Consider the following 27,749-nt stretch of genomic DNA (forward strand, 5'->3'; position numbering starts at 1 on the left):
AGGCTGGTCTCGAACTCCTGACCTCAGGTGATCCGCCGCCCCAAAGTGCTGGGATTACAGGTGTGAGCCATTGCGCGTGGCCATATATTTTTTATGTACCGTTTAAAAGAAACTTTAGACAAAATAAATTTAACAAATAAGTTTATTTGAGCAAAGAACAGTTTGGGAATTGGGCAGCCCTCAGAATTAGAAGTTCAGAGCTCTGCTCCAGCAGCATGAGCAGCAAGCTTTTGTAGGCTGAGCCTAGAAGCAACGAAAGAAACTGCAGTCATGTGTTGCTTAATGATGGGGATACGGTCTGAGGAGTTTGCTGTCAGTTGATTTTGTCGTCGTGCAGGCATCAGAGTGCGCTACACCTGCCGCACACCTAGGCTGTGTCGTGTGGCCTATTGCTCCTAGGCTGCATACCTGCTCGCATGTGACTGTACTGAATGCTTCAGGCCATTGTAACACTATGGTATCTAAACACATCTAAACATAGAAAAGGTACAGTTAAAATAAGGTATTATAATCTTACGGGACCACCATCTGCATGTGGCCCATCATTGACTGAAACGTCGTTAGTGGTGCATGACTGCTTGATTGGCTACTGCTGGGCATTTGCCTTATTTGTGTGGTCCAATGCATGGTCCCAAGTTCTGCCACAGTTGGCTGGTTGGCTGTTTATGATTGGTAGAAGCTTAATTTGAAGTTAGTTACAAAGAATGCCTCTAGGTTAAGTTCCAGTTTGTGTATGGATGGGTTCTGGGTACAGAAAAAGCCCTAAGCTAATGGCTCCTGCCTAGTCTGTTTTTTTTTTTGAGACCGAGTTTTGCTCTGTTGCCCAGGCTGCTGGAGTGCAATGGCGCGATCTCGGCTCACTGCAACCTCTGCCTCCTGGGTTCAAGCCATTCTCCTGCCTCGGCCTCCTGAGTAGCTGGGCTTACAGGCACCCATCACTGTGCCTGGCTAATTTTTGTATTTTTAGTAGAGACGGGGTTTCGCCATTTTGGCCAGGCTGGTGTCGAACTTCAGACCTCAGGTGATCCGCCCACCTCGGCCTCCCAAAGTGCTGGGATTACAGGTGTGAGCCACCGCACTTGGCTGCCTATTCTGCTTTAATGCACATAAAGAGATACATTCCTATCACCTCAGAAAAGCAAACGTAAGATGCTGTGCACACTGAACATCTTGTTTTTTTAATTGAAGTGTGTATCTCTGAGATGTATATAGAACATACACAGCCTCCTCCTATTTTTTTTTTTTTGTTTGTTTGTTTTGAGAAGGAGTCTCGCTCTGTCGCCCAGGCTGGAGTGCAGTGGCACAATCTTGGCTCACTGCAACCTCCACCTCCCGGGTTCAAGCGATCCTCCTGCCTCAGCCTCCCAAGTAGCTGGGACTACAGGCGCACACCACCATGCCCAGCTATTTTTTTGCATTTTTAGTAGAGACAGGGTTTCACCATGTTGGCCAGGATGGTCTTGACCTTGTGATCCACCCGCCTCGGCCTCCCAAAGTGCTAGGATTACAGGCGCGAGCTACCGCGCCCGGCCAGCTTCCTCCTTATTATAGATGGTCAGCATTCATTGTGCAGATGTGTGGAAATATGTCTAGTATGGAAATGTATCCCTTACAGATGGACATTGGTTGCTTTGATATTTTGCACATCTTACTCTAAAACTATGCAACCTTATGTATGAGACATCTTTTTCATTGGTCTTAAATCCTTTTTTGGAATGGGGTCACCTGTAAATAAAAAATTAATATTTCTGAATAGACTTCGCTGAGTAACTGTATTTAATGAAAATTGTTCATATTTCAGGTTGCTCTTCTGTTGTTAGAAAAAGAAGTATTAGATAAGAATGATATGGTTGAACTTTTGGGCCCCAGACCATTTGCGGAAAAATCTACCTATGAAGAATTTGTGGAAGGCACTGGCAGCTTGGATGAGGACACCTCACTTCCAGAAGGCCTTAAGGACTGGAACAAGGAGCGGGAAAAGGAGAAAGAGGAGCCCCCGGGTGAGAAAGTTGCCAACTAGAGGCCCAGAGGGAGGCCATCTCAGTCTGTCCACTGTGGTTTCAGCTGGTGCATTATTTCAGCTGTGGCTTTCAGAAGAATGGGAACGCTGCGCTGATTTTAGCCAGCCACTGGCCCAGCTGAAATGATGGGGAAAGGAGTCCTTAGTCCTTTCAGCCTCAGAGGTCACAGTGGGTGGCAGGTGACTTTCCGGAGGCCTTGAAGGAAATGCACACTGTCCCATAGCCTCACTGGGCTCCCAGACGTGCTGGAAAGGTTGAGCCCAGAGTGGCCGAGGCTGGACCCTGTGGCACCAAGTGGGGTCGGCTGACCGTGTGGCAGGGATCGTTGCACTGGACTCTTGGCGTGTGGGAAGGGATGCTTTCTCTTTGTCGCCCACTCTTCATTCCTGTTTCTCCTCAGTTCCCCTGTGCAGATGGGCTGTGAAATTAAATTGGAGTCCTGATAAGAACATTTTAATTTGACTTAATATTTTAAAGATTGAATCCAGATCACTTGTTGCTGTCTTAATGGAATGGTTTTCTACAGGAGCTGTAACATACTTAAAAATATGAATGTATTATGTAAATATGGCTTCTTTACATAAAAAATAAAATGTCAACACTGTACTTTTCTGAACACACAAAGGGTCCCTATTTATGCTCTGGATATTTTTAGAAAACATAATGGCAAGAAATTAAATTTTCTTGCTTTTTAGAGGAGAATCCTTCAAAATCTCAGCCTCGCTGGTTCTCATCAGCTCCCACAGGAGGTTGGAACCTTCTAGAGTTATGTGTCCTGTAAAGATGCACTGAGCTCTGGATATAACGTACATGGGTCCTGAGGGGTTAGTCATGGCCTGAATCCATGATAACCACCCCAGTGCCGGTCCTCAAGAGGCCAGTCATGGCCAGATGTTGGCCACACCTTCTGGGTCTAGAAGTTAACGTATAACTGTAGCGGGCCTGGCAGGCTGACCTGAGCCATCACCTGGATTTTAGAGAAGGAACAGTGGAACTAAGCTGGAGTCCCCTGGGCCCTGGCTCTCTGGGGACATCTCAGGAGTGGTCTGACTGGTAAGCTGCTCCTATTGTCTATTGAAAGGGAGTTATTGGTTATGTGCTTCCAGAAAAGTGAGTCTGTAGTGTTGCAAACCTATATCAAAATTCCTTAAAAAAGATGGCATGAGGAAGATTTGCTAAGTCTTCTATCAATTGCTGTTATTTGGACATGGAGGAGACACTGGCATTTTTAACTATTTACATTTTTAGCAGTCTGTTTTAGCATTATTCTAGCTTGCCTTGTGTGGTGTTGATGTTGTCGGAACAGTGGCTTTAGAATTAACACAATCTAGTGGCATCCCTGCCATGGCCCCAGGCCATGCATGCTCCACCCATGGCTACTTCCCAGCAGCCTGAGATACCCACCTGTCCCCTGGCAGGCCGTGGAAGCAGCTGTTTGGACTCCACAGCTCAGCATGCCAGGAGAACAGGCGCCCCCTGCTGGACCTTTGCACCTGCAGGCATTGCCACACTGGCCACTTCTTTCCTCATAGGGTGTTTTTGGGAGGTGCCCAATGAAGCATTGTTTCCAGGCTGAGGCTCACACAGTTGTGAGGGTGCTGTGTGTGCTTTTTACCATACAGGCAGTAGACGATTAGGAGACGCTCTCTACTCCTTATCCAACCACTGCAAGGCGTGGAGCCAGCGTGGGCTGCTCTCTCACAGGCCTTGGCTGTGAGGCCTCCCGGGGGACGAGAGTGGGGCCCACTGTCAGTCAGGCTTGATACAGTAAGAGTGACAAAGCCAGATAGCACCGACAACACCCATGTTTCTGGTGAGGTGAGCAACCTTAAGCTCTGGGCCCTGGATGGCTGCTCAACCTGTGCAAGTGGCCCTCTGTGCTAGGAGCAACCGTGGCTACCTGTGCCACCATCTTGTGGGGCCTGCTCATGCATGGATCTTTCCACGGTCACACGGAACATGTTTTCAGGACAAATGTGGGTGGTGAGCTGGTAAGATTTATTTTTACTGTGGTCTCAGAATAGTTCAGATTTCTGCAAAAAGATCTGTGATCACCTCAAGCCATGCTGCTGTGTTTAGTGATGAACTTTCCATCTGCCCAAGGCTGGAGCTTAATACAAAATAAATACAGCTAGTCAATGTAAGGCCTGGGATCACAGACCAAGGGTGGTGTTGTGGTTGTACTGTGGGGAACCCTAACCCTAAGTGGTCCTGAATGACAAAGCTTTGTCTGTCTCTTATTCCCTGTCCAACACAGCTCACAGTGGGCTCTGCCCAGGATGGTCACTCAGGAACCTGGACGGGTGGACAGGAGGGATCGGGGGGGCTGCCCACGTGGGAGGCAGAGCAGGAGGGCTGGCACTGGCACTGGCACATGACGCTTCCACTCGGGGGTGACACACTATGCTCATTCTTATGGCTAGAGCAAGTCCCACGTTCACAGCTTCAAGAGGGCAGGAAGAAGTAAAGCAAAAATATTGTCAACAGTGAGGTCTGTACCAGGCACTAGCGGGGCTACTGTGCATGCCCCGTGGAGTTTATCTTTGGAAACTCCAAAGGTGTGGCCGGTGGTAGAAGCCATCAGGTGTGATGGGTCACAGCAGAAAAGGGCCCATCCCTTCCATGCAGGGCTGGCTGTTGGCACCCCAGCTCCCACCCAGCACCCCTGGCTTTGTCTGGAGGCCTTTTGGGGCTGTTTGTTCCCCTACAAGGTTGGGGAACCCTAGCCCAGGACCTGACTTGGGAAAATGCAAGATCCTCTGGGAGTCTAAAAGGTGGCTGCGGATGGAGGAGGGGCTTTTGTCTGTACCGCATTGCCTTCCAGCTAGCAACAGTTTTGGCTGCCCCCCTTAAAGCCTCCATTTAAAGAAGAGCCCTTTCCTCTGTTGTTTTCGTGAACTGAAGTGGGGAGGAGTTCACCCCAGGGAGAGACCAGTGACCCAAGTAGCCATTGTAACCATACAAAGTAACTTACGTCATTTATGCACATGGCTAGAGAGATGAAGACATACGTTTAGTGTTTTATTATGAATCATTATTTCAAAGTCCCATACTGCATATTCATATAAGGCAACACAGCACAATTTCAGGCTTCATCACAAAGGATGAAAAAGACTGTTTCTAACTCCCTCCTAATTTGCAGACATGCTTGAACACTTAATGGAAGGTGAAGTTTATTTTATGGCCCCTCAGTTCTCTTTCAAGTCCTCTAGTAGAAAGTCTCCATGGTGTGATCTTCTGACTGGGTAGAACCCGCAATTCTCTGCTGTTTTAGTCTTTGTTCCAGATGACTAATTACATGACTTGGCTGCATTTGTGAGGGGCCGACACCAACACAATTAAACCAGTGCACCATTCAGGGCCATGGGGTAGGAGGCACCAGGGTTCAAGAAGGAACTTGCGTGTTGTAGGATCTGAGCTGGGGCGGCTCTATTCCGACTATCCATCGATCTCCTCTTCCTCATCCTCAAAAGCTTCCTCCCCGTCATTGGCGGTGGCATCCTGGTACTGCTGGTACTCGGATACCAGGTCGTTCATGTTGCTCTCGGCCTCGGTGAACTCCATCTCATCCATGCCCTCACCCGTGAACCAGTGCAGGAAGGCCTTGCGCCGGAACATGGCTGAGAACTGCTCGGAGATGCGCTTGAACAGCTCCTGGATGGCCGTGCTGTTGCCGATGAAGGTGGAGGCCATCTTCAGGCCGCGGGGCGGGATGTCGCACACGGCCACCTTCACGTTGTTGGGAATCCACTCCACGAAGTAGCTGCTGTTCTTACTCTGGATGGCCAGCATCTGCTCGTCCACCTCCTTCATGGACATGGGCCCGCGGAACACGGTGGCCACGGTCAGGTAGCGGCCATGGCGTGGGTCGCAGGCGGCCATCATGTTCCTGGCGTCGAACATCTGCTGGGTGAGCTCGGGCACGGTCAGGGCCCGGTACTGCTGGCTGCCGCGGCTGGTGAGCGGCGCGAAGCCAGGCATGAAGAAGTGCAGGCGCGGGAAGGGCACCATGTTCACCGCAAGCTTGCGCAGGTCAGCATTGAGCTGGCCCGGGAAGCGCAGCGAGGTGGTGACCCCACTCATGGTGGCGGACACCAGGTGGTTGAGGTCCCCGTAGGTGGGCGTTGTCAGCTTCAGAGTGCGGAAGCAGATGTCATAGAGTGCCTCGTTGTCGATGCAGTAGGTCTCGTCTGTATTCTCCACGAGCTGGTGCACCGACAGTGTGGCATTGTAGGGCTCCACCACCGTGTCCGACACCTTGGGCGAGGGCATGACGCTGAAGGTGTTCATGATGCGGTCCGGGAACTCCTCACGGATCTTGCTGATGAGCAGCGTGCCCATGCCTGAGCCCGTGCCGCCGCCCAGCGAGTGCGTGAGCTGGAAGCCCTGCAGGCAGTCGCAGTGCTCGCACTCCTTCCGCACCACGTCCAGCACTGCGTCCACCAGCTCCGCGCCCTCCGTGTAGTGCCCTTTCGCCCAGTTGTTCCCTGCACCCGTCTGGCCTGCAACAAAGAGAGTCCCGTGCCGTTTAAACAGGAAAGGGCTGCTCCATCACCATGCTTGGTCACCGACAAGGAGGGTGTGAAGTGATTCCATGATGTGCTGTTAGCCAAAGGGAGGGGCCGGGGAAACAGGCACCCACCAACGGTGCAGCTGAGCAGATGCACTGGTACGTTTTTAGGCAAGTCAAAGTAGCTACTGGTCAATTTTAAAGATGTATATACATTTTGACCTGGTTGTTCCATGTTAAAGAGGTAATTCTTGCACATGGTAGAATTCAAAGGGAACAAAAGGTATACATTAAAAAAATAAGTTACTGGCCGGGCGCCGTGGCTCATGCCTGTAATCCCAGCACTTTGGGAGGCCGAGGCGGGTGGATCACTTGAAGTCAGGAGTTAGAGACCAGCCTGGGCAACATGGGGAAACCCCATCTCTACTGAAAATACAAAAATCAGCCGGGCGTGGTGGTGGGGAGCCTGTAGTCCCAGCTACTTGGGAGGCTGAGGCAGGAGAATTGCTTGAACCTGGGACCTGGGAGGTGGAGGTTCTAGTGCGCTGAGATGGTGCCACTGCACTCCAGCTTGGGCGTCAGAATGGGACTACATCTCAAAAAAAAAAAAAAAAAAAAGTTCTCTCCTTTGGGCTTTCTGAATCTTATACTGTACTATGTATAAGTATTTTCTTTTCTTTTTTTTTTGGAGACGCAGTCTCACTCTGTCGCCCAGGCTGGAGTGCAGTGGCGCAATCTCGGCTCATTGCAAGCTCCGCCTCCTGGGTTCACGCCATTCTTCTGCCTCAGCCTCCCGTGTAGCTGGGACTACAGGCGCCTGCCACCACTCCCGGCTAATATTTTTGTATTTTTAGTAGAGACGGGGTTTCACCTTGTTAGCCAGGATAGTCTCGAACTCCTGACCTTGTGATCCGCCCACCTCGGCCTCCCAAAGTGCTGGGATTACAGGCGTGAGCCACCGCGCCCGGCCCAAGTATTTTATTTTTAAAACTTGACACTTTTTCATGTTAATGGAGCCCCTCATTCATCATCCAGAATTACTGTTGCAAAATGTTTGCAGAACCAATTATTTATTCTGCCCCTATAATTAAATACTAAGCACAGGAAGTAATTCCTGCCCTCAAATTGTTTCCAGGCCAGTTGAGAAAAGGAGCTTAATATGTCTGAAAGACTTCTGTATTTTATGCAGAGTTCAAGTAACAAGAAAGAGACCTAGTCTGTTTTCTGCATAATGGTGCTTTTTTTTTGAGACGGAGTCTTGCTCTGCCACCCAGGCTGGAAGTGCAGTGGTGCGATCTCGGCTCACTGCAAGCTCCGCCTCCCGGGTTCACACCATTCTCCTGCCTCAGCCTCCCTAGTAGCTGTGACTACAGGCACCCACCACCACACCTGGCTAATTTTTTGTATTTTTTAGTAGAGATGGGGTTTCACCATGTTAGCCAGGATGGTCTCGATCTCCTGACTTCGTGATCCACCCACCTCGGCCTCCCAAAGTGCTGGGATTACAGGTGTGAGCCACCGGGCCAGCCCCATAATGGTGCATTTTTGCCAGACAGGCTTATGTATATCTTACTTTACCTAAAAAAATTTGAATCTGAAAGATTGGCTCTTAAATTTAAAATCCTATTTTTCATTTTATCTCATTTTAAAATGGATTATTTCACTAGCAGAAGCATTTTTTTCCCAGCTGTAAAAATTACACAGGTTTGTATGTCCATATGAACAGATGCACGTAGGAGTGGGAGGAACTAATTTTTGTTTTTGGTTTTCTGGGCACTACGAGTTTCATATAATGCAATGGCTTTCATACATTGCTGTGAACATTTGTATTTATTTATTTAGAGACAAGGTCTCGCTCTGTCACCCAGGGTGGCATACACTGGCACCACCCTAGCTGACTGCAGCCTTGAACTCCTGGGCTTAAGTGATTCTCCCACTTCAACCTCTTGAGTAGCAGGGACTACAGGCACATGCCACTACACTTGGCTAATGAACATTTGAAAAAACTAGATACTAGATACCTCTCATTTATTTTAAAGTTAACATCTATTATTTTTCATAAATCAAATAGTTGCATATGATATAATTTTAATTTCTGGAAACAATATAATCACTTTAAAAAACTCTTCTTCTGTTAAATTTATTGATAGAATATATTTAAAAATCAGAAATAATTCCAATCAGTTGAAGTTGATTCTTTTTAATTTCCTGTGATTACAAAGTATTAAATAATGTTATCTATCTATCTATCTATCTATTTTTTTCCTATTAATTCATTTATCCAAGGGTGAATATTAAATACTGCCAGAAAGGGCCAAGGCTTGGATCAATTCTATTCCTCTTAATTTTTACATATATGAGAAATCTTGTCCACAGATGTATGTAAATGGGAATGAATTATGTTCTACAATGTCATTCAGTTCTTTGATTGTCTTCAGAGTTACATCCCAAAAATCAAATAGTAAGCTATTATCAAAAAGTATTTTCAAGCCTGGGCAACATGGCAAAACCCCATCTCTACTAAAAATACAAAAATTAGCTGGGTCTGGTAGTGCATGCCTGTAGTCCCAGCTACTCGGGAGGCTGAGGTGGGAGGATCACTTAAACATAGAAGATCGAGGTTGCAGTGAGCCAAGATTGTGCTACAGCACTCCAGCCTGGGTGACAGAGCAAGACCCTGTCTCAAAAAAAAAAAAAAAAAAAAAGTATTTTCAATCATCTGTCACTTAACAACTCAATTTTGTTTATTTATTTATTTATTTATTTTGAGATGGAGTCTCACTCTGTCGCCCAGGCTGAAGTGCAGTGGCACGGTATTGTCTCACTGCAACCTCCACCTCCTGGGTTCAAGCAATTCTGCTTCAGCCCCCCGAGAAGCTGGGATTACAAGTGCTGCCACCACACCCGGCTAATTTTTGTATTTTTTAGTAGAGAGAGGGTTTCACCACGTTGGCCAAGCTGGTCTTGAACTCCTGACCTCAAGTGATCCGCCCACCTCGGCCTCCCAAAGTGCTGGGATTACAGGCGTGAGCCACCGCACCTGGCCAACAACTCAATGTTGAAGAAAGCAGAATTGGAAACGACCTAACTTGCAGGTCATGACATTTTACATCAGTCATTCTTTTCTTGTTTCTGAATGTAAACCAAAAAGGCTTAACCAAGACTTACCTAAATACACTCTCACTCTTTCACTTTAAGGCAATTTATTTCAGTATACTTAGAGTTGGGAAAATTGAAATACTAATTTCTAATATGACTTTGTCAATTTAATTTTTAATAAAATGTTTTAAATATTTATTTTCATGAAATTTTGGGCTGCAGATTTAACTAATTCAAGTCATAAAAACTTGCATTGCATTATACAGACCTCTCCCCACTTACTCCAACTTGACTTTTGTCTACACACGGCTGGTGGCAACAATTCACAACCACTGCCAAAGACCAGCCTCTCTGCTTTCACGTGGGCAGGTCCATCCCTGATGCTGCACTCACCCTGGGGGCACTCAACTATGAAGCAGTGAAACCACCAAGGCTGCCTCTGAGAGCTGCCAAGTGCTACATCGGGTAAGCAAGCTGCCTTTCACTTGTCGATCTTTAATTAGTGGACAAGGGGCTCCCATGCAATTTGGGACACGGGCCTGCTCACAATGAGGTCTACTGATGGCACCCCTGGATTCTGCAGTACATAGCAAGTGCAGCCTTACACAGTGGCTCTACTCTTGGGGGGTATGAAGCATTTATCAGTGCTAAACACTGTAGGTGTTCAGTGCAAGAAAAAACAAATTCTGTGATTCTTCATTAAGTGTATTGAACTTAATGTTAAAATGTATGTACTGGACTGTTAATAACTCATATCACATATAAAGGATACCCTCCTTAAATATCTAAAGAAGTCCTCAAATCAGTAAGAAAAACAACAGCCATTAGGAAAACAGGCAAAGGCTATAAACATACAGCTCACAGGAAAGGAAATTCCAATAGCTTAGGTACTGGAAATAATGCTAAACCCTTCTCATAAGGGAAACGCAAATTAAAACAAGGAGATTCTATTTTTCTGCTGTGAAACTGACAGAGATCCAAACACCTGACTTGCACTGCTGAGGGTTTGGGGAAGGCCACTTCCCACGGGAGCTGCTGGAGATAGCAAGGGCAGTGGGCTGTAGAACAGCTGAGCTACAGCTATCAAAATTATCCCCCTAGACACAGCAATTACACTTCTGTAAGTTTTTCTAGATAGACCCATACATGTGCAAAATGACATATATACAAATGTTTACTGAGGAACAGTTTATAATAATAAAAAGGGGAACAACCCAAATACCTATTAACTGAAGACTGGTTAAATCCATGGCGGTATCTCTGCAGAGGATACTATCAGCCATCAACAGGAATGAGGCAGCCATACTTGTGAAATGGAAAGATCTTCAAAATACGTTGCTGGGGAGCCAGGGAGGGACACTAGGGTACTGAACAGTGTATACAGCTGGCTCCATTGTATGTGTGTGAATATATGTGTCTGCCTGAACATACCTGAAAGGACATTCAAGAATCTTAACACTAGTTTGGGGTAGGAAGGAGATCAACTTTTCACTATATACCCTTTTGTTCCTTTTAAGTCCTAAACCATGAAAATGTTTTACCTAGCTAGCTAGCAAAATGAAAAAAAAAAAAAAATTACTTTATTAAAACATTTACAATGCAATTAAGAAAGCACAGGTTGTCTTTGAAGGATGGGGTCCTAAGAGAGTTCATTTCTAGCTTTATGACATTTTAATTAAAACATGTATTTTATGATAATCACGTGAAGATTAAAGTATAAAAAAGGAATTTATTATTATTATTATTTTAGAAATGGGGTCTTCCACTGCTACCCAGGCTGGAGTGCAGTGGTGCAATCATAGCCACTGCAGCCTCCAACTCCTGGGCTCAAGGGATCCTCCTGCCTCAGCCTCCTGAGTAGCTGGGACAATTAAAAAAACATTTTTTTGGCTGGGCACGGTGGCTCATGCTTGTAATCTTAGCACTTTGGGAGGCCGAGGTGGGTGGATCACGAGGTCAGGAGATTGAGACCATCCTCGCTAACATGGTGAAACCCCGTCTCTACTAAAAATGCAAAAAAAATTAGCATGCGTGGTGGCGGGCGCCTGTAGTCCCAGCTACTCCGGAGGCTGAGGCAGGAGAATAGCGTGAACCCGGGAGGCGGAGCTTGCAGTGAGCCAAGATCGCACCACTGCACTCCACCCTGGGCGACAGAGCGAGACTCCGTCAAAAAAAAGAAAAAATTTGTAGAGAGGGTCTCCTTATGTTGTCCATGTTGGTCTTAAAACTTTTGAACTCAAGTGATCATCCTGTCTTGGCCTCCCAAAGTGCTGGGATTGCAGGTGTGAACCCCTGAGCCCAGCTCTTCTTTAATGAAAAATTTTAAAATGTCATCAGTAAGTGGGAAATTACTAAATGATGACATATACAATGGCAGGCACTGTGACTGTCATGGAGGATGTCTGAGATACATTAATGAATTTTTCAAAAGGCTGCAAAATGGTGTGTGTAGCAGGATCCCATTTTCCCCAAACAAAATCAGCTCTGTGTGCTCGCCTAGGTGCACATGGACACAGAAAAATGTCAGCAGGGCCGGGCGCAGTGGCTCACACCTGTAATCCCAGTACTTTTGGGAGGCAGAGACAGGTGGATCACCTGAGGTCAGGAGTTCGAGACCAGCCTGGCCAATATGGGGAAACCCCGTCTCTACTAAAAATACAAAAAATTAGCTGGGTGTGGTGGCGGGTGCCTGTAATCCCAGCTACTCCAGAGGCTGAGGCAGGAGCATTGCTTGAACCCAGGAGGTGGAGGTTGCAGTGAGCCGAGATTGCGCCATTGCACTCCAGCCTGGGCAACAAGAGCGAAACTCCGTCTCAAAAAAAAAAAGAAAAAAAAAAAAGGAAAAATGTCAGCAGGACACAGCCCAACTGTCTACACACTCGGTTATCCCCCTAGGGAATAAAACCTCAGGGGCCACCAGTAGAAGGGATGAGAGCTTTCCCTTTCTGCACTGTATACACAATCTATGTGTACTGTCTGAAAAAACCATGTACAAGCACTTTGTTTTAACTTTGACATGAAAACATTACACACTTTTTTTTTTATAAGACCAGCTATGGTAGCTCACACCTGCAATCCTAGCACAGGAGGGTGAAGTGGGAGGACTGCTTGAGCCCAGGAGTTTGAGGCTACAGTGAGCTATGATCACACCACTGCACTCCAGCCTGGGTGACAAGGCGAGACCCCATCTCAAACAAACAAACAAACAAAACCACACATTTAAATATTGAACACTGAAGTTTCCAGAGAGCAGAACTGGCCAGCTGAAACTGACCACAGAGGGCCCTTGCACTTGTCTGCAGCATCAGCCTCCCTAGATCTCCGTCTCAGTCCCACTGAGAAATCAGCTCAGCCTTTCTCTCCTATTGTCTTTGCCCCATTTGGCAGTCCAAAGCCCAGTGTCACTGGCATGGCAGGCCCTATGGCTCTGCAGAGGGGCGGGCTAGGCAGATGCCTGCTGTGTGCTTGCAGCACATCCCGTGGGCCTGGCCACTTTAGTACTCTCAGGTGGCCGTTTCCTTGTGTTTTTCACAAGCCGTAGACAGCATCTAGTATGTGACTGTTCTCTTACAAACCAGGGATTCTCTTCTTCCTGCCCAGCTGTGTTGCACAGTGAAACCTAGCTGACTGCCTTCTCTTAGTAGGCGAGAAAACGGTCACCGTCCTTCCTAAGCCCCCACCGACTTCTCTCCACCCCTTCCCCACCCAACCTAGCAGGCAGCACCTGGCAAAACTACAACATAGGTATTGGGAGGAACAAGCTCGGGGCTGGTCCACACTCGGTGCTAGAACTGTCACATTTTACAAAGGAAAGACCCAGGGCAGCTGTCAAAATAGCCTAGGACCTATTTCATTAAAATAGCAGAAACCAACAACTGAAAATAGTAGGTTGCTTTTGGCAAACATAGAACCCCAATCAATCAGACCTGAGCTAGCTGTAAGTGGACGGAGATGCTGAACTTGACTCCCTCTGCAGCTCACACCATTTACCCAGCTTCCTCAATATTTATAGCATGAATAGCCATGAAGTTTTCTGTGCTCTTGATGAAAGGAGGAAGCTGGTGACTTCTGAAAAATATTTTGCCACTGTCTCATAGCAACAGATGTTCCAGTTAAATATTTGGGAGTCGTGAACTGAACATCTTCTGTACTGATACGGTGTGATGTTAGTCAGTGACTCCAGACAGTTAGCAGGAGGCTGCCAACTCTAAGCTTTGGCAGTGGGGCTGCAACAGGTCCCCAGGGTTTTCTCTGAGTCCCCCCTCTGGTTTCGAGCTCACAATGGGTGATGGAGTAAGTGTCAAGCATCTGTGCACTCCTGCCCCCTCTTCTAGCCCTGAATCTGGAAGAAAAAGTTAGAAATACCGAAAGAGGCTGGAAGAACGTTTACCTTTCTGGTGCTTCATTCTTTTCCCACAAAACTTTCCAACAATAGAGTAGGTATGACTGCTATGCAACCAGCAATTCATTACAGAAAAGTTTTTCTTTTCTTTTTTTTGAGACAGGGTCTTGCTCTGTCGCCCAGGCTGGAGTGCAGTGGTGCAAACACCGCTCACTGCAGCCTCAGCCTCAACCTCCCTAGCTCAAGTGATCCTCCCACCTCAGCCTCCTGAATAGCTGGGACCCCAGGTGCACACCACCACGCCTAGCTAATTTAAAAAAACTTTTTGTACAGAGGGTCTTACTATGTTGCCCGGGCTGACCTTCAACTCCTGGGTTCAAGTGATCTACTTGCCTCAGCCTCCCAAAGTGTTGGGATTACAGGCATTAGCCACCGCCCAACTGGGAAGTTTTTTTTTTTTTTTTTTTGACAGGGTCTCACTCCATCACCCAGGCTGCAGTGCAATGGCTCAATCTCGGCTCACTGCAACCTCCGCCTCTTAGGTTCCAGTGATTCTCCTGCCTCAGCCTCCCGAGTAGCTGGGATTACAGGCGCTCATCATGCCTGGCTAATTTTTGTATTTTCAGTAGAGACAGGGTTTCACCATGTTGGCCAGGCTGGTCTCGAACTCCTGACCTCAGATGATCTGCCTGTCTGCACCTCCCAAAGTGCTGGAATTACAGGTAACTTTCACTTTTAAAAGTATACACTACTAATGTAAATGAGTGTTTCCTAAATCATTTCAAACTCTATTTGGAAATGGAATGACACTGGTTTATTGTAATTTACCAACTCTAACTGAAACAATATGGTATAAAGCCAGTGAGGATGGATCATCTCCAGTTCACAGACAATTCTGCCTCTTTTACTGGAGAACGACTTAAAAACTATTTAGCTAAACAATATAGAATGTTTATATATTCTGGATACTTCTCCATTCTCCATAATATGTTATTTTAACAAATAAGCATATTCATTTAAACAAGTCACAATTCTTAACTCAAAATGGTGTCAACTTGCTAAAATTCCTATTAAAGACATATCATGTTAGTACAACCTGTTGAAAACTTAAAACATTCTGAATCAAAAATAGGGTTGCAAGTCAGATGAAGCACAGATGCAAGAAGCAATTTCGGGGACAGTTTTTATGTGCCAAAGGTCATTTCTAACATTTTTGAAGGCTTACAGGGACAATTAGATAACTAAATGGGCACCATAGGTCTGTCTTAATTTGTCTTAATCTTCGTGATCCCATTTGTCAACAGCTAGAAAGACCTTACACTCTCCCAATGTTCAATTCAAATAAACCAAAGAAAACTCACAATTGCTAAAGTGGCAGCTATGAGAAACTAGCTTCTCACCACTTCAATAGTTTGTGATGCACTCATGTCATAAAGATCAGTTCATGGCTTTGACTCTCTCTTGAGACCTGGCCAGGTCCTGGCTGCACTGCGTTGACTGCTGGTGGGTGAGTCCTCCTCGGGGCACCCATCCAGACTGGGTTGGGTCCCTCAGTTGCTGCCAGGCCTGGAGCAGACTGGGCCGGGGCCAGACAGCCATGACCTGCTGAAAACCTTCTCCATGAAAGCTGCCTTTTCCGTGACCACACCTTTGAGACAACTGACATCTTTCTTTTGACAGAGTTAAGGCATGCAAAAGCATATGAAAAATAATATGAATCTCTACACACCTACTACCCATTTAAGAAATAAAACCGGCCACTGGTACACGAAGCCCTGTGTAACAAGTGTGAGTGTGAACTTACTCAACTATGTAGAATTATATACTTTTTTCCTATTTTATCTCAAAAAGCAGTAATGGGTGTGGCACGAGTTTCGGCTAACCACCCTTCCCCTGGGGAACAGTGCAGAGTGCGCTGAGTTGCATTTTAATGTCCTGCCTTCCGGCTCCTCTATGTGTGAGTCCTGGTGTGATATGTGTGCAGGTTTCTCTGTTTTACACTGACAATTTACGTCAGTGTAGAAGGGCCAAATTCAGAGCTGTTCTTACATTTCCTATAAAGTAGTTCTTAAAGCCCTGAGTCTCTCATAAAATAAGCATTCAGTTGCTACATTTCTTTGAAAAGTTTAATTTCAGGCAAAAGTGCAGCAAAAACTATGCTCTCAGACACTGCTGGTGGCATTAATCCAATTGGAAGTGTGTAAAAAGGGCTTAAATCTCTTCACTCTTTGACCCAGTAATTTTGCTTTTTGAGAATCTATTCTGAAATCAAAGTCAGAAACAGACAAATTTAAGTGAATCAAGATGTTCAATATTCCTTTTAAGAGCAAAAAGCTGAAAAGAAATAGCTTCCTGATTATTGGCCATTATAAAGTTGCATAAAGAATTAATTACACATTATGGAGCTATTAAAAATTATGGATTTTAGAAACTAAATGTGAAATATGGTTTATAATATAATGTTCAATGGAAAAAGATATAAATGATACCATGATTACAATAATGAAAGTCAGCAAAAAGAAACAAAGGTGAAAAAAATACCTCAGTGCTGACAATAATTACACTAAGATGATGAGCATACAGAATTTTTTTTTTAACTCTAGTTTTAAACTTTTAAGAGTGTGGTTATATTAGTTTTTGCTAAAAAAAGGAAAGTTTAAAAAGCAAAGCAAAGTACGAATTAAAAATAAATACAAATCACTCAGGATGGTGGGGAAAGCTCCCTTTTAAATATATTAAAAGCATATATTCCCCTTTATGAGACAATGTCAGCTGTGTCACCTGCTGTGCTTCCTTTTTTGGATTTAGTTGCCAGAAACCCAGAGCTAAAATTAATTCTCAGCCACAGCTGAGCTCACAGTTGACTCTGTGTTGTAAACTGCTACATTTATGCCTGTCTTTTACTGTTGTTTCATATCCTTCTTTGAAGAAGGTATATATTTTACATATGTAAAATACCTTTAAGATCTTCTTTATCTATAAAAATTCACAGATATGCTTGTAACTGTTTCCCAATCTCAGGAAGGACTCCTGCGGGGAGGCAGGCAGGGAGGGAGGTGGGTTTTCACTGTATGGCCTTTCCAGCTGTGCACCATGTGCACACACTGCCTATCGAAGAAGAGGTGTGATTTCTAAAAGGTGTATTAGTTGGAAATACGTGAATTGTGTCTGGTAAAGCTTACTGAGACTACGGTAGACTCAGCCAACTATAATTCAGACTCAAGAAATCTTAGCTGTCTGCTCGCTCAGATTCTCACCAAAAATCCACTGAACCTCAAGGAGAAGACTGGGCAGAATTCTACAAGAAGTGGGGGAGATAGGGCCATTTCTTCTAGCAGATTCTTACAGGGGTCTGTGACCCCAAGATGCTTGGGGGGTCCTTCATTTCAGATAGTAAAGTGGAGACACCCAGAGAAGGGAACTGATGCTGCCAGCGGGCACAGAGCTAGGGTCAGCTGCTCAGTTTCCCTCTCCCGGTGCAGTGCTCTTTCTTCCTGGCTATGTTAACTCTGTGACCTGGGAATGTGGTCCAGAAAGAAGCTGTGGCTGCTGAGTCTATACCTACTTAGTAAGTGAGTTACTCAATGCTGATCTGTATAAAGTAGGGTTGTCCTTTTTCCTTTCTCACAATACAGAATATTAATGTTATCCAAGTCAGGTCTTTATTACAGTACTCGGAGAGCAGTCCCTCTGAATTGACAAGGATGACACCGGGCAAGAGGAGCTCTCAGACACCCTCCGTGGGCATGCAAATGGATTCAGCTCTTCTGGAGGCCAATCTGCAATCTCTATGTGTGAGCATTTCTGCAGAACAGATTCCTTGAACTGGAACTCTTGGATGGAAATTATTAATTTGCTCAATCTACTAAGTAGTTCTCTGAACAGCTGTTATTTTCCCAAACACCTTCACCAACACTAGGTCTTAGCAGCTTCTGAAATACTGGCCAATCTGGTGGGAGAATATTTTGTTTTAATTCCCTCTTGCCTCTAGTTAGTAGTAAATTTTGTCCCCAGGTATTTATAGCTTTTATTACAGTTGTGAATAGGATGTGTTCCCCAGTGATTATTGCTTTTAATGTGATTCATCTGTTCCAGTTTGCCTGGGACCCTGGCAGTTTTAGCACTCAAAGTCTAGTGTCCTGGGGAACACCTCCCAGTTCCAGGCAAATCAGAAAGATTGGTAACCTGATAGCAAAACTATTAATTTCTGAATATTTTATCTTGTGTCTGGCTCCCTTACTGAAGTCTTGTAAGTGCTAGTCATTTTTCAGCTGACAGCCTATCTGGAAACTCCAAGAGAATCATTTCATCAACAAATAACACTTTTGTCTTTTCCTTTACATGATTTGCATTTTTTCTTTCTCTGGTTTTTGTGCACTGGCTAAAGCCTTCAGAACATGGAATAATTGTAGAGACAATGGACATCTGTTTCTTATACCTAATTCTGCTGGGAATGCTTCTAATGTTTCACCAGGGAGTGTAATGTTGCTATGGGTTTCTGGTAGATAATCTGTAAATAAAGGAAGTTTCTTTCTACTTCCAGCTTACACAGAAGTTTTTTTGTCCTCTACAAATCAGGAACACATCCAAAACTTTATCTTCTTTTTTTTTTTTTTTTTTTTTGAGATAGAGTTTCACTCTTGTTGCCCAGGCTGGAGTGCAATGGCGCGATCTCAGTTCACCGCAACCTCCGCCTGCCGGGTTCAAGTGATTCTCCTGCCTCAGCCTCCCGAGTAGCTGGGATTACAGGCATGTGCCACCACACTGGGCTAATTTTGTATTTTTAGTAGAGATGGGGTTTCTCCATGTTGGTCAGGCTGGTCTCAAACTCCTGACCTCAGGTGATCTGCCCACCTTGGCCTCCCAAAGTGCTGGGATTACAGGTGTTAGCTACTGCTCCTGGCTTCCAAAACTTTAATCTTTTTTAAAAAATTGTTTCCTGCTGGGAGTCAGAAAAAAAACCCACTTTTTTGGGTCATCTATTAAGATGTTGTCTTTAATCTATTAGTAGACTTCTTAATGTTGAACCATCCTTGCCTTCCTGGGATGTTGCTAGTATTTCTCAAACACTTATTTTGTACTAGACATTCTAAGTGTTTATTTAATCCTTACATCTCACTAAGAGGTAGACAGTCCCACTTGTGATGAGGAAATTAAGTCACAAGTAAGTTAAATAAGTCTAAGGCCACATTGTGAGTGGAAGGGCCAAAATTTAAACTCAGGGAGTATGGCAGCACAGCCAGACTCCTAACCATTACACTGTCTGCCTCTCAGTCTTACTTGGTCACAATGTGCTATTAATATATTTTTTAAAAAACACAACTGCATTTGATATTCTAAGTATTTTATTTTGGATTTTTGCATCTATATTTTTAAGTAAGTTTGATATACAGCTTTCACTTGTATGTTCTAGTAGAAGCTACCTAGCCTCATAGGAAATGTTGGGAAGTTTTCCATCATTTTCTCTCTGGAATGGTTTGGATAATGGGATTGTCTGTTACCCTCAATTAAACTATCTCTTCCTGGTGCCTTTTGAGAAAGGGGTTGGAATGTAGATTTTTCATGATGTATTTGATTCCTACACCATAGTGCTTTTAAGCCAGAATCAGTCTTCAAATTCTTCACATTTTCTTGGAAGACACTGCCTTTCACAGGTATTGGAAATATGTTTGATTGAGTGAGGAATTTTTTTTTTTTTAGCAATAATGTCAATAGATATGTGGTCTCTAACATTAAAATAGGTGGGAAACTTCCAAATCTGCCACCTATCCTGTAGGTTCTACTTGATGGTACACTAATGGTACCACTTCATTTAATTTTATATAATTTTCTTTAGAAGTCTGCAGAAAGATATGTTTTACTATAATTTTTTAGGTGGAAGAAGCAAGAAAAAAAGGATTTACCTAATTCTGATAAAACCAATATAGGAACCAAAAACAAATGGCAAAATAACTTTATAATGATGGGGAGAAAGAAGCTAATGTCTAAAATTGTTTCTTGGTTTTTGTTTTTTTGTTTTTTGCTATTTTTGAGATGGAGTCTCACTCTGTCACCCAGGTTGGAGTGCAGTAGTGCAATCTCAGCTCACTGCAACCTCTACCTCCTGGGTTCCAGCGATTCTTCTGCCTCAGCCTCCCGAGTAGCTGGGACTACAGGCACGTGCCACCATGCCCGGCTAATTTTTTGTATTTTTAGTAGAGACAGGGTTTCACCGTGTCAGCCAGGATGGTCTCGATCTCCTGACCTCGTGATCCGCTCGTCTCGGCCTCCCAAAGTGGTGGGATTACAGGCACGAGCCACCGCGCCTGGCCTGGTTTTTGTTTTTTAATCAAGAACTACCAGTAGAAGAATTTCATTTAGAGATATAGAGGTTCCTTCCCACCAAAAAAGTCAAGATTTAAAAAAAACTGTTCCTTGTGATAAACCCAGCTAGGGATGGGAGGGGTGGGGCTGGGAACCACTGATTTCCATTCACACTTTTTCTATGACACGTGATGCTTTAAATCTGGCATATAAAATATTTGATTTAAAAAAATAAAAGAAGAAGAAGAAGAAAGTGAGAAAGATGGAACCTACCAAAGATGAAGTTGTCAGGCCGGAAAAGCTGCCCAAAAGGCCCGGACCGCACGCTGTCCATGGTGCCTGGCTCTAAGTCCACCAGGGCGGCCCTGGGCACATATTTCTGAGCTGGAGGAGAAAAGAACCACCCACAAGAGTTACTTTCAGGTTTCTAAAGTAATTGACTTCCCCCTTTCAAGTCCCACCAGTTCTAGCTGCCTGGAATGGATCAACCAGGGTCTCTTCAGAGAAAGGGTACAGGAACTTTCTTAGAATCACAGAATTGGCTGGGCGCACTGGCTCATCCCTGTAATCACAGCACATTGGGAGGCTGAGGTGGGCAGATTGCTTGAGCCCAGGAGTTCAAGACCAGCCTGGGCAACAGAGCAAAACCCTGTTTCTAAAAACAAACAAACAAAAAAACCAAAAAAATTAGCTAAGTGTGGTGGTGTGCACCTCTAGTCCTAGCTACTCTGGAAGCTGAGGTGGCAGGATCATCTGAACCCAGGAGGTCAAGACTGCAGTGAGCCATGGTTATGCCACTGTACTCCAGAGTGAGACCTTTTTTTTTTTTTGAGATGGAGTCTCGCTCTGTTGCCCAGGCTGGAATGCAGTGGTGTGATCTTGGCTCACTGCAAGCTCCGCCTCCTGGGTTCATGCCATTCTCCTGCCTCAGCTTCCCAAGTAGCTGGGACCACAGGTGCCCACCACCACGCCCGGCTAATTTTTGTATTTTCAGTAGAGACGGGGTTTCACCGTGTTAGCCAGGATGGTCTCGATCTCCTGACCTTGTGATCTGCCCACCTCGGCCTCCCAAAGTGCTGGGATTACAGGGGTGAGCCACCGTGCCTGGCCAAAACCCTGTCTCTTAAAAAAAAAAGAAAGAAAAAAAATCCTAGAACCTTAACACTGGAATGAGGAACGAGTCCAGGCATGACCTGGCAGAGGAGGTTCCAGGAAGAGGCAGGATGAGAAATCAAGTCCCCTGACTTCCTGCCTACTGTATTTTCCAGCTCACCCTGACACCTCTTTCCTGTTAGGAAGTTTTACAACTTTAGCTCCATGGAAATAAACTATGTATTACAGCAAATTGCCAGGTTTGGATGAAATTCTCTGCTTTGTGACACCTCCCCCATGCATACACATACATGTGCCCATGTGCAGTCTGAGAACCTTGTTACCCGGAGCACTCCACTGGCTCTGTTTCCCCAGAGTCACTCTCATTTTGAGTCAGAGTGTTCTTGTGTGGAAATTTCATGCCAATTGGGCTAGAACTTGTTCCCAGTGAGGACACGGTTAATATGATTCCAGATAGGACCTGCTCTTCAACTCCTGTCCTGCAGTGCACTCGCCCAGATCGAAAATGTATGTACCCAAGCTGGGTGAGGGATTAACATGAAGTGCAGTGTATACTGGAACTATCCTTAGTGTCCTCTAGAAATTTCATCTTCCATGCCCTGATGTTCCCAGCCTTTTGTCATTGCTGCGTAAATGAATAAAACTCCACTAGTTGCCGAGAACTGCCTGGAGTTTCAACTTCCAGGGAGGTTAAAGTCTTTGTAGTGGTCTGCAAGGGACCAGAAAAGTCACTTAAGAGAGCGTTTCTCAAATTTTTAGCCAAGAATCCCCAATAAGAGATACGTTTTAAACTTGGGGGGGGGGGGGAAGCTTTGTTTTTCCCAAGGATCCTTGAGAAACGCTCTAATTTATTCTAACAGTGTCTCGCTCTGTCACCCAGGCTGGAGTGCAGTGGCGCGATCACAGCTCACTGCAGCCTCGACCTCCTGAGCTCAAGCCCTCAGTTAACTGGTACTACAGGGGTGGGCCACCAAGCCCGGCTAATTTTAAAATTGTTGTAGAGATCGGGGCGAGAGGGGGGCGGGGGGGTGGTCTCCTATGCTGCCCAGGCTGGTCCTGAACTCCTGGGCCCAAATGATCCTCCAGTCTCGGCCTCCCAAAGCGCTGGGATTAGAGGCTTGAGCCACCGCGCCCGGCTAGACAGAGAAGGCTGGACAGGAACCGCTACGCTGATTTCACAACGCTAACGGGTGGTCCCGTTCAAGCGCTCAGACCCTCAGGATAGGCTGAATCGAGCTGTTTGAATAAACTGACGGCGGATTTCCCGCCCCGGAGGAGCGAAGGGAGTGGCCGGGCATCCTGCTACACCCCGAGAGAACTTTTCCCGAAGCAAACTCGCCGCGCTAAGAGGCGGCGCCCGAGCGTCCACGCGGGTCCCGGCCGGGCAGGGCGCGGCGGCCTTGCTACTCACACGATGACTCATTGTAGTAGACGTTGATTCTCTCCAGCTGCAGCGCCGAGTCTCCCACGTAGCCTCCGGCCGGGTCGATGCCGTGCTCATCGCTGATCACTTCCCAAAACTTGGGCAGGGCAAGGCAGGGGGACAGACGCTCAGAACCCAGAGCCCGGGACGCCGCCACCCGCGCCCACCCCAGGCGCCCCGGCGGCCGAATTCCAGGCGCGCCTGAGCCGCCGGCAGCCGCTCCCAGTTGGGATGGGGGTGGGGAGCGAGAAGTTGAGGGTCCCCGACCGGCCACGCCCTGGGCGATCCCTCCCTGCGGCCCTCGCGGGTCCGCACCGGGCTCCGAGGACCCAGGGGCGCACAGCGGGTGCGCGCCCCGGAGGGGGTCGCGCCGGGAGAGCCAGGGCCCGCCAGCAGCCCACCCGCGGAGAAGCCCTGCACCGCGCCAGGCCCACCTTGGTGCCGATCTGGTTCCCGCACTGGCCCGCCTGGATGTGCACGATCTCCCTCATGGCGGGCGCGGCTCTGCGCTAGGCACTGGCTCTGCGGACGACGGCGGCAACTGCGGGCCGGCTGCGCGCGTCCCGGGGCCGACCCTCCGCGCCCCCGCCCCCGCCCCGCCTCTCGCCAATGGCTGCGGGCCCCGCCCCGCCGCCCCCGCTCGACGCCGCGGCCCGGCCTGCAGCAGCCGAGGGAGGACGCGCGGGCGCCAGTCGGGGGACCCTTGCCGGGAGCCGGGCGGAAAAGGACGGGCCCGGAGCTGGCGGGGAGGAGACGGGAAGGAGCGCGGCGCCCACCCCCACCACCGTTTCGCTGCCCCTTGTGGTGCCCCGCCCGAGGGAGACGCGAGTCGGGCCGTGGCATCGGGGCAGCGGAGCCGACGTGGCCCGCGGGGTCCCAGCGCCGCGCCCGGGAGCATTGCAGCCGCCCGCGCCGAGTCCAGTGCAACCGGGAGACCGCCCTGGGGCTCGGCTGTGGAGCTTTTCAGGGTCTCTGCCCCCTGCCCCCCACCCCCCGGTCGCACCCCGGGCACACGTTCTTAGGGCCTCTTCGTCCTGGTGTTTCCGTCTCCGGAGATACAGAGGCCATTCCTCTCCGACGACTCCCACCCCTTTGGAACCGGGATTAGCTAAAGTGACTACAGGGCTGGATCCGAAAATGAACACCCCCTGCGCCGGGTCTATGCAGCCTACCCCTCGCGCGTTAGCGAAGAAATGCGCTTCGGCCTGGGAGGGCGCGCCAGAGTCCGTCTTCCTGGCCAGTTTTGTGTGGTGGAAAGGAATGACTGCTGATGCCGGGCCGGGTGACTTGGATTTTAATTCTAGCTGTTTTCAGTTAGCTCTGCCCTTCAGCGGACTCCTCTGTTAACGGAAAAGGTTATCCTAGGGGAGCCTTTCAGCCTCCAAAATGCGGGATGCTCTGGCCTCTGCAGTCAGAATGTGCATGCATCAGGGCTTTTGCGGAAGTTTCCTCACGTGAACGCTGCAGGCTGGGACCACCGGGGTAGCCTCTGCGTCCCTTCCCAGGCCCGTGGAAACGCCGCACATGAGGAAGCGACGATGTTCTGTGATTGGCACTGGCACTTTCTTTTTAGACAGATGAAAACTTTGGGAAATTCCTAATTGTGTGTGTGCATGTTTGTACGTTTGGAAGGGAGTGGAGAACTTTTAAAAGTTTTTCTTCTGGAGTTTCGCAAATGTTTCCAAATTGAGGAATTTTTTTTTTAACCCTTGGGTCCCCGCCTCCCCACTGCTCTCTCCACCCCAGTGCTGCTCCTCGGCCTTCTTGTGGGTCCCCACACCTCTTTACACAGCCACACGCCCAGGGAGCAGATGAGGAGGCCACAGCCCAGCCCCTGCGCTCCCATTTCAAACTATGAGCCTGAGATTAATCAGCCACCTTCTCCTGAGTCCTCAACACCCTTATTTAGGCTGTTTGTTTCCATTGCTTAATTATTGACTCCAACGAGTGCTACCTTAACCCATCCGGCCGGCCCGAAGTCTAGTGTGGGGAGCCCGAGAGCGGAGGGCCTGTGCCATCCCTGGAAGAACCCTTCCTCCAGCTTTAGTCTCTCTCTCTAAGAAATCCAGCCATCAAGTGGTTTAAAAGAAAGTGTCTACTTTAGAAGCTTTGGTCGTTTGCTGAAATAGCCACCCTTTCAGTGCTAGCCCTTGGGCTGGAATTTAAGTCCAGGGGTCTGATCGAGCCAGAAAGTAGGTGTCAGCGTGGCTTCCGGAAGTCCGTTGTCACTTGGATTTGACAAGGGACAAGCCGACCTGCTGGTTTCTGGGCTTCTGCTCGCTGTGCGCTCTGCGCTGTCTGCAGGGATTGGTGCCCGCGGAGTGCGCTTTGTCTGGAGAAACTCAGTGCTCGAAGAGTGCGGAGACCGGGAGGAAACCTTCCCCCTGCAAAGCTTATCTCCCTTCCCTCTCATCAGAGGTGGGGCCCCGCAAGACACAAGGGATTTCCCCGCAGAATGAACCAAGGCCTCCCCAGGACATGGGGACAGTTCTGCTGTGCAAAGCCTGAATTCACGTTTCTTTCCTAAAGTGGCTCCCAGTCTCTCTGCAGCCTTGGCCTCTCTTTGAATCCCAGCCCTGACTTCCCTGGTGTCTGTTGGCCACTCCCTTCTGGGAGCCGGCAGGTGAAGCCCTGACCTGTGAGCCCGGCCTGGGGCTCTCCAGGCTCTGGGCCCCCTACCCTCCCGATCTGTGGCCCTCGCTCCTCCTGGGCGAGGCTGTTTGTGACGCGGTGTGTCCAAATGCACACAAGCCGCAAACCAAACTTAAAAATGCGTAGAGGACACATTCTCTTCTCCTACCTTAAAAAATACACCATGGTATCTGGAAAGCCAGGTTCCAGTTTAGAATTCTCAGGCTAGGCCGGGCACAGTGGTTCACGCCTGTAATCCCAAAACTTCCAAAGCTGACATGGCAGGATTGCTTGAGCCCAGGACCTCGAGACCAGCCTGGGCATTATAGTGAGACCCTTGTCTCTACAAAAAATTAAGAAATTAGCCAGGCATGGTGGTACATGCCTGTACCCAGCTACTCCAGAGTCTGAGGTGGGAGGATTGATTGCTTGAACCTGGGAGGTGGAGGTTGCTGTGAGCTGTGATCATGTCACTGCACTCCAGCCAGGGTGACAGAGTGAGACCGCATCTCAATAAAAATAAAATAAAATAAAAAAGAAATCAGTAGACTTCTTGGGCTCCTCGTTGATTTGCATCAGGGCGTGGAAGTGTGGGGCCTGGTCTCAGCCTGCAGTCCTCACTTTCAACACCCGCCTTTCTCCCCACCTCCAATTCTGTCCCACACCGAGATGGGTCTCCAGTACATGCCTGTGGACACTTCAGTCCTCACCCACTCACAGCCATCCCAGGCCACCCTGCGGGAAGAAGGGGCCCTAGGAGTAGGTTTGGGGAGGTCTGGGCAGGGACTCCTGAGGTCTGGGGGCTGAGGTGCCATCTAGGAGCTGTGGGCTCATCCCAGTGGCCCTGTAGGGAGGGGGCAGGCAAGGACAAGGCCCCTCACCTGGGTGGAAGGCAGTGATGGCGTTCATGACTTGGTGCTCTGGGCGAGCCACATTACCCGTGCACTCCTGTCTGCTCACTTTCCTCCTCCTCTTGCCTGTCTCTTCTGTGCCTTTGATCACAGTCTTGCTTCTCTGAACGCCTCCTTCTGTTTCATGCATGTGTAGAGAGGATTCCGGGCTCACTGCCCAGATTTGAATGCTGGTGTTTACACACACCTGGACCATGGGAGATGGCTGATGAGTGTTTCTTCCTCTCTCGCCCTTTTCTGGGCTGCACCAAGGAAGAAGACAGGAGGGTCTCATCCTCTCCAAATGCTGAGAAGTCCCTGGGGAAGGGGACCCGGAGGGGCCGATCGGGCTCTTGAACTAGGCTGGTAATGGCCGTGAGTGGTGTTATTTTCAACTAAACCCCCAAATCTGGAAAAATGAATGACATCAGACCCTGGTGTTTTTATGTGACGTTGCTCTTGGTGGATAAAATATGGAGTTTCTCCAGAAAGAAGTGGATATTTCACCTGCCAACTGTGCAGAGAGAGGCAGAGGCCGGGACAAGAAGTGGAGAGTGGGAGGGTGCCATGGGAAGGCTGGGGTGCCCCAGTATTGACTCTCTCTAGGCCATGGGAGTTGCCACATGGACTTCAAGGACTGGAACACACTTCCTGCTCCCCACTGCCTCGCTGGGGAAGGGAACCTGTGGCTCCCAGCAGCAGGCCAGGCAAGCAGGCATCAGTTCTGAGTTAGGCTGAGAATAAGCTCTCCTGCTATCTGGCGCCTTCAGTGAAGCGTTGTCAGAATTTACTCTCTGTAGGTTCTCCTGGAAAGGGCAGCCATGGTCCTCCTGATCTGGCTAGTGGGCACAGGGGCCAGTATCGATGGGTGGATGAATGTAACCATGATCCATGGTGTTCTTAGGTCAGTCGGCCTGAGCAGTCTTGGTTACAAATGGGGGAGTCAAAGTTTATAAAGGCGGCCTGGGGACCTGCTAAACACTAGACTGTGTTTGCGCAGTCAAGTTAAATGTATTCTCTTGGGTTCTAATTCTTTTGAAAAATAATATTTCGTGCTTGCTTTGGCAGCAGTATACTAGAATTGGAATGATACAGAGAAGATTAACGTGGCCCTGCACAAAGATGACATGCAAATTCATGAAGCGTTTCATATTTATTTATTTATTTATTTTGAGACACAGTTTCACTCTGTCGCTCAGGCTGGAGTGCAGTGGTGCAATCTTGGCTCACTGAAACCTCCGCCTCCTGGGTTCAAGTGATTCTCTTGCCTCAGCCTCCCGAATAGCTGGAATTACAGGCGCACATCACCACACCCAGCTAGTTTTTGTATTATTAGTAGAGGCGGGGTTTCACCATGTTGGCCAGGCTGGTCTTGAACTCCTGACCTCAGGTAATCCTCCTGCCTCAGCCTCCCAAA

The 27,749-nt window shown here is 47.7% G+C and overlaps 2 protein-coding genes and 1 non-coding gene across 6 annotated transcripts in view; 2 read left to right on the forward strand and 1 right to left on the reverse strand.

Moving 5' to 3' along the window:
* Positions 1 to 2,645, forward strand: part of AFG3L2 (AFG3 like matrix AAA peptidase subunit 2) — a 48,313-nt gene extending 45,668 nt beyond the window's left edge. For both annotated transcript variants that reach the window (XM_055368428.1, XM_055368429.1), the window contains one exon: positions 1,802 to 2,645. In XM_055368428.1, the coding sequence (XP_055224403.1) occupies positions 1,802 to 2,020 (219 nt within the window). In that variant the 3' untranslated portion in view covers positions 2,021 to 2,645. The remainder of the gene's footprint in view (positions 1 to 1,801) is intronic.
* Positions 125 to 23,384, reverse strand: TUBB6 (tubulin beta 6 class V). Of its 3 annotated transcripts, none has more exons than XM_019013964.4 (4): positions 23,246 to 23,384; positions 22,800 to 22,908; positions 20,549 to 20,659; positions 125 to 2,439 (listed from the first exon to the last, which is right to left on the reverse strand). In XM_019013964.4, the coding sequence occupies exons 1-4, from the start codon at positions 23,300 to 23,302 to the stop codon at positions 2,402 to 2,404; spliced, it is 315 nt and encodes a 104-aa protein (XP_018869509.1). In that variant the 5' UTR covers positions 23,303 to 23,384; the 3' UTR covers positions 125 to 2,401. The 3 variants fall into 3 exon arrangements, with proteins under 3 accessions (XP_018869509.1, XP_004059247.1, XP_055224406.1); XM_004059199.5 differs by lacking the exon at positions 125 to 2,439 and adding an exon at positions 5,022 to 6,523; XM_055368431.2 differs by lacking the exons at positions 125 to 2,439; positions 20,549 to 20,659; positions 22,800 to 22,908; positions 23,246 to 23,384 and adding exons at positions 5,022 to 6,523; positions 10,853 to 11,040.
* Positions 23,385 to 27,385: 4,001 nt separating this feature from the next.
* On the forward strand, positions 27,386 to 27,489 carry LOC115931533 (U6 spliceosomal RNA). The gene has a single exon (XR_004068004.1). It is a non-coding gene; the product is annotated as a U6 spliceosomal RNA (small nuclear RNA).
* Positions 27,490 to 27,749: the final 260 nt, after the last annotated feature.

The sequence above is a fragment of the Gorilla gorilla genome, chromosome 17, assembly GCF_029281585.2.
Source record: "Gorilla gorilla gorilla isolate KB3781 chromosome 17, NHGRI_mGorGor1-v2.1_pri, whole genome shotgun sequence".
In the NCBI taxonomy this organism is placed as follows: domain Eukaryota; kingdom Metazoa; phylum Chordata; class Mammalia; order Primates; family Hominidae; genus Gorilla; species Gorilla gorilla.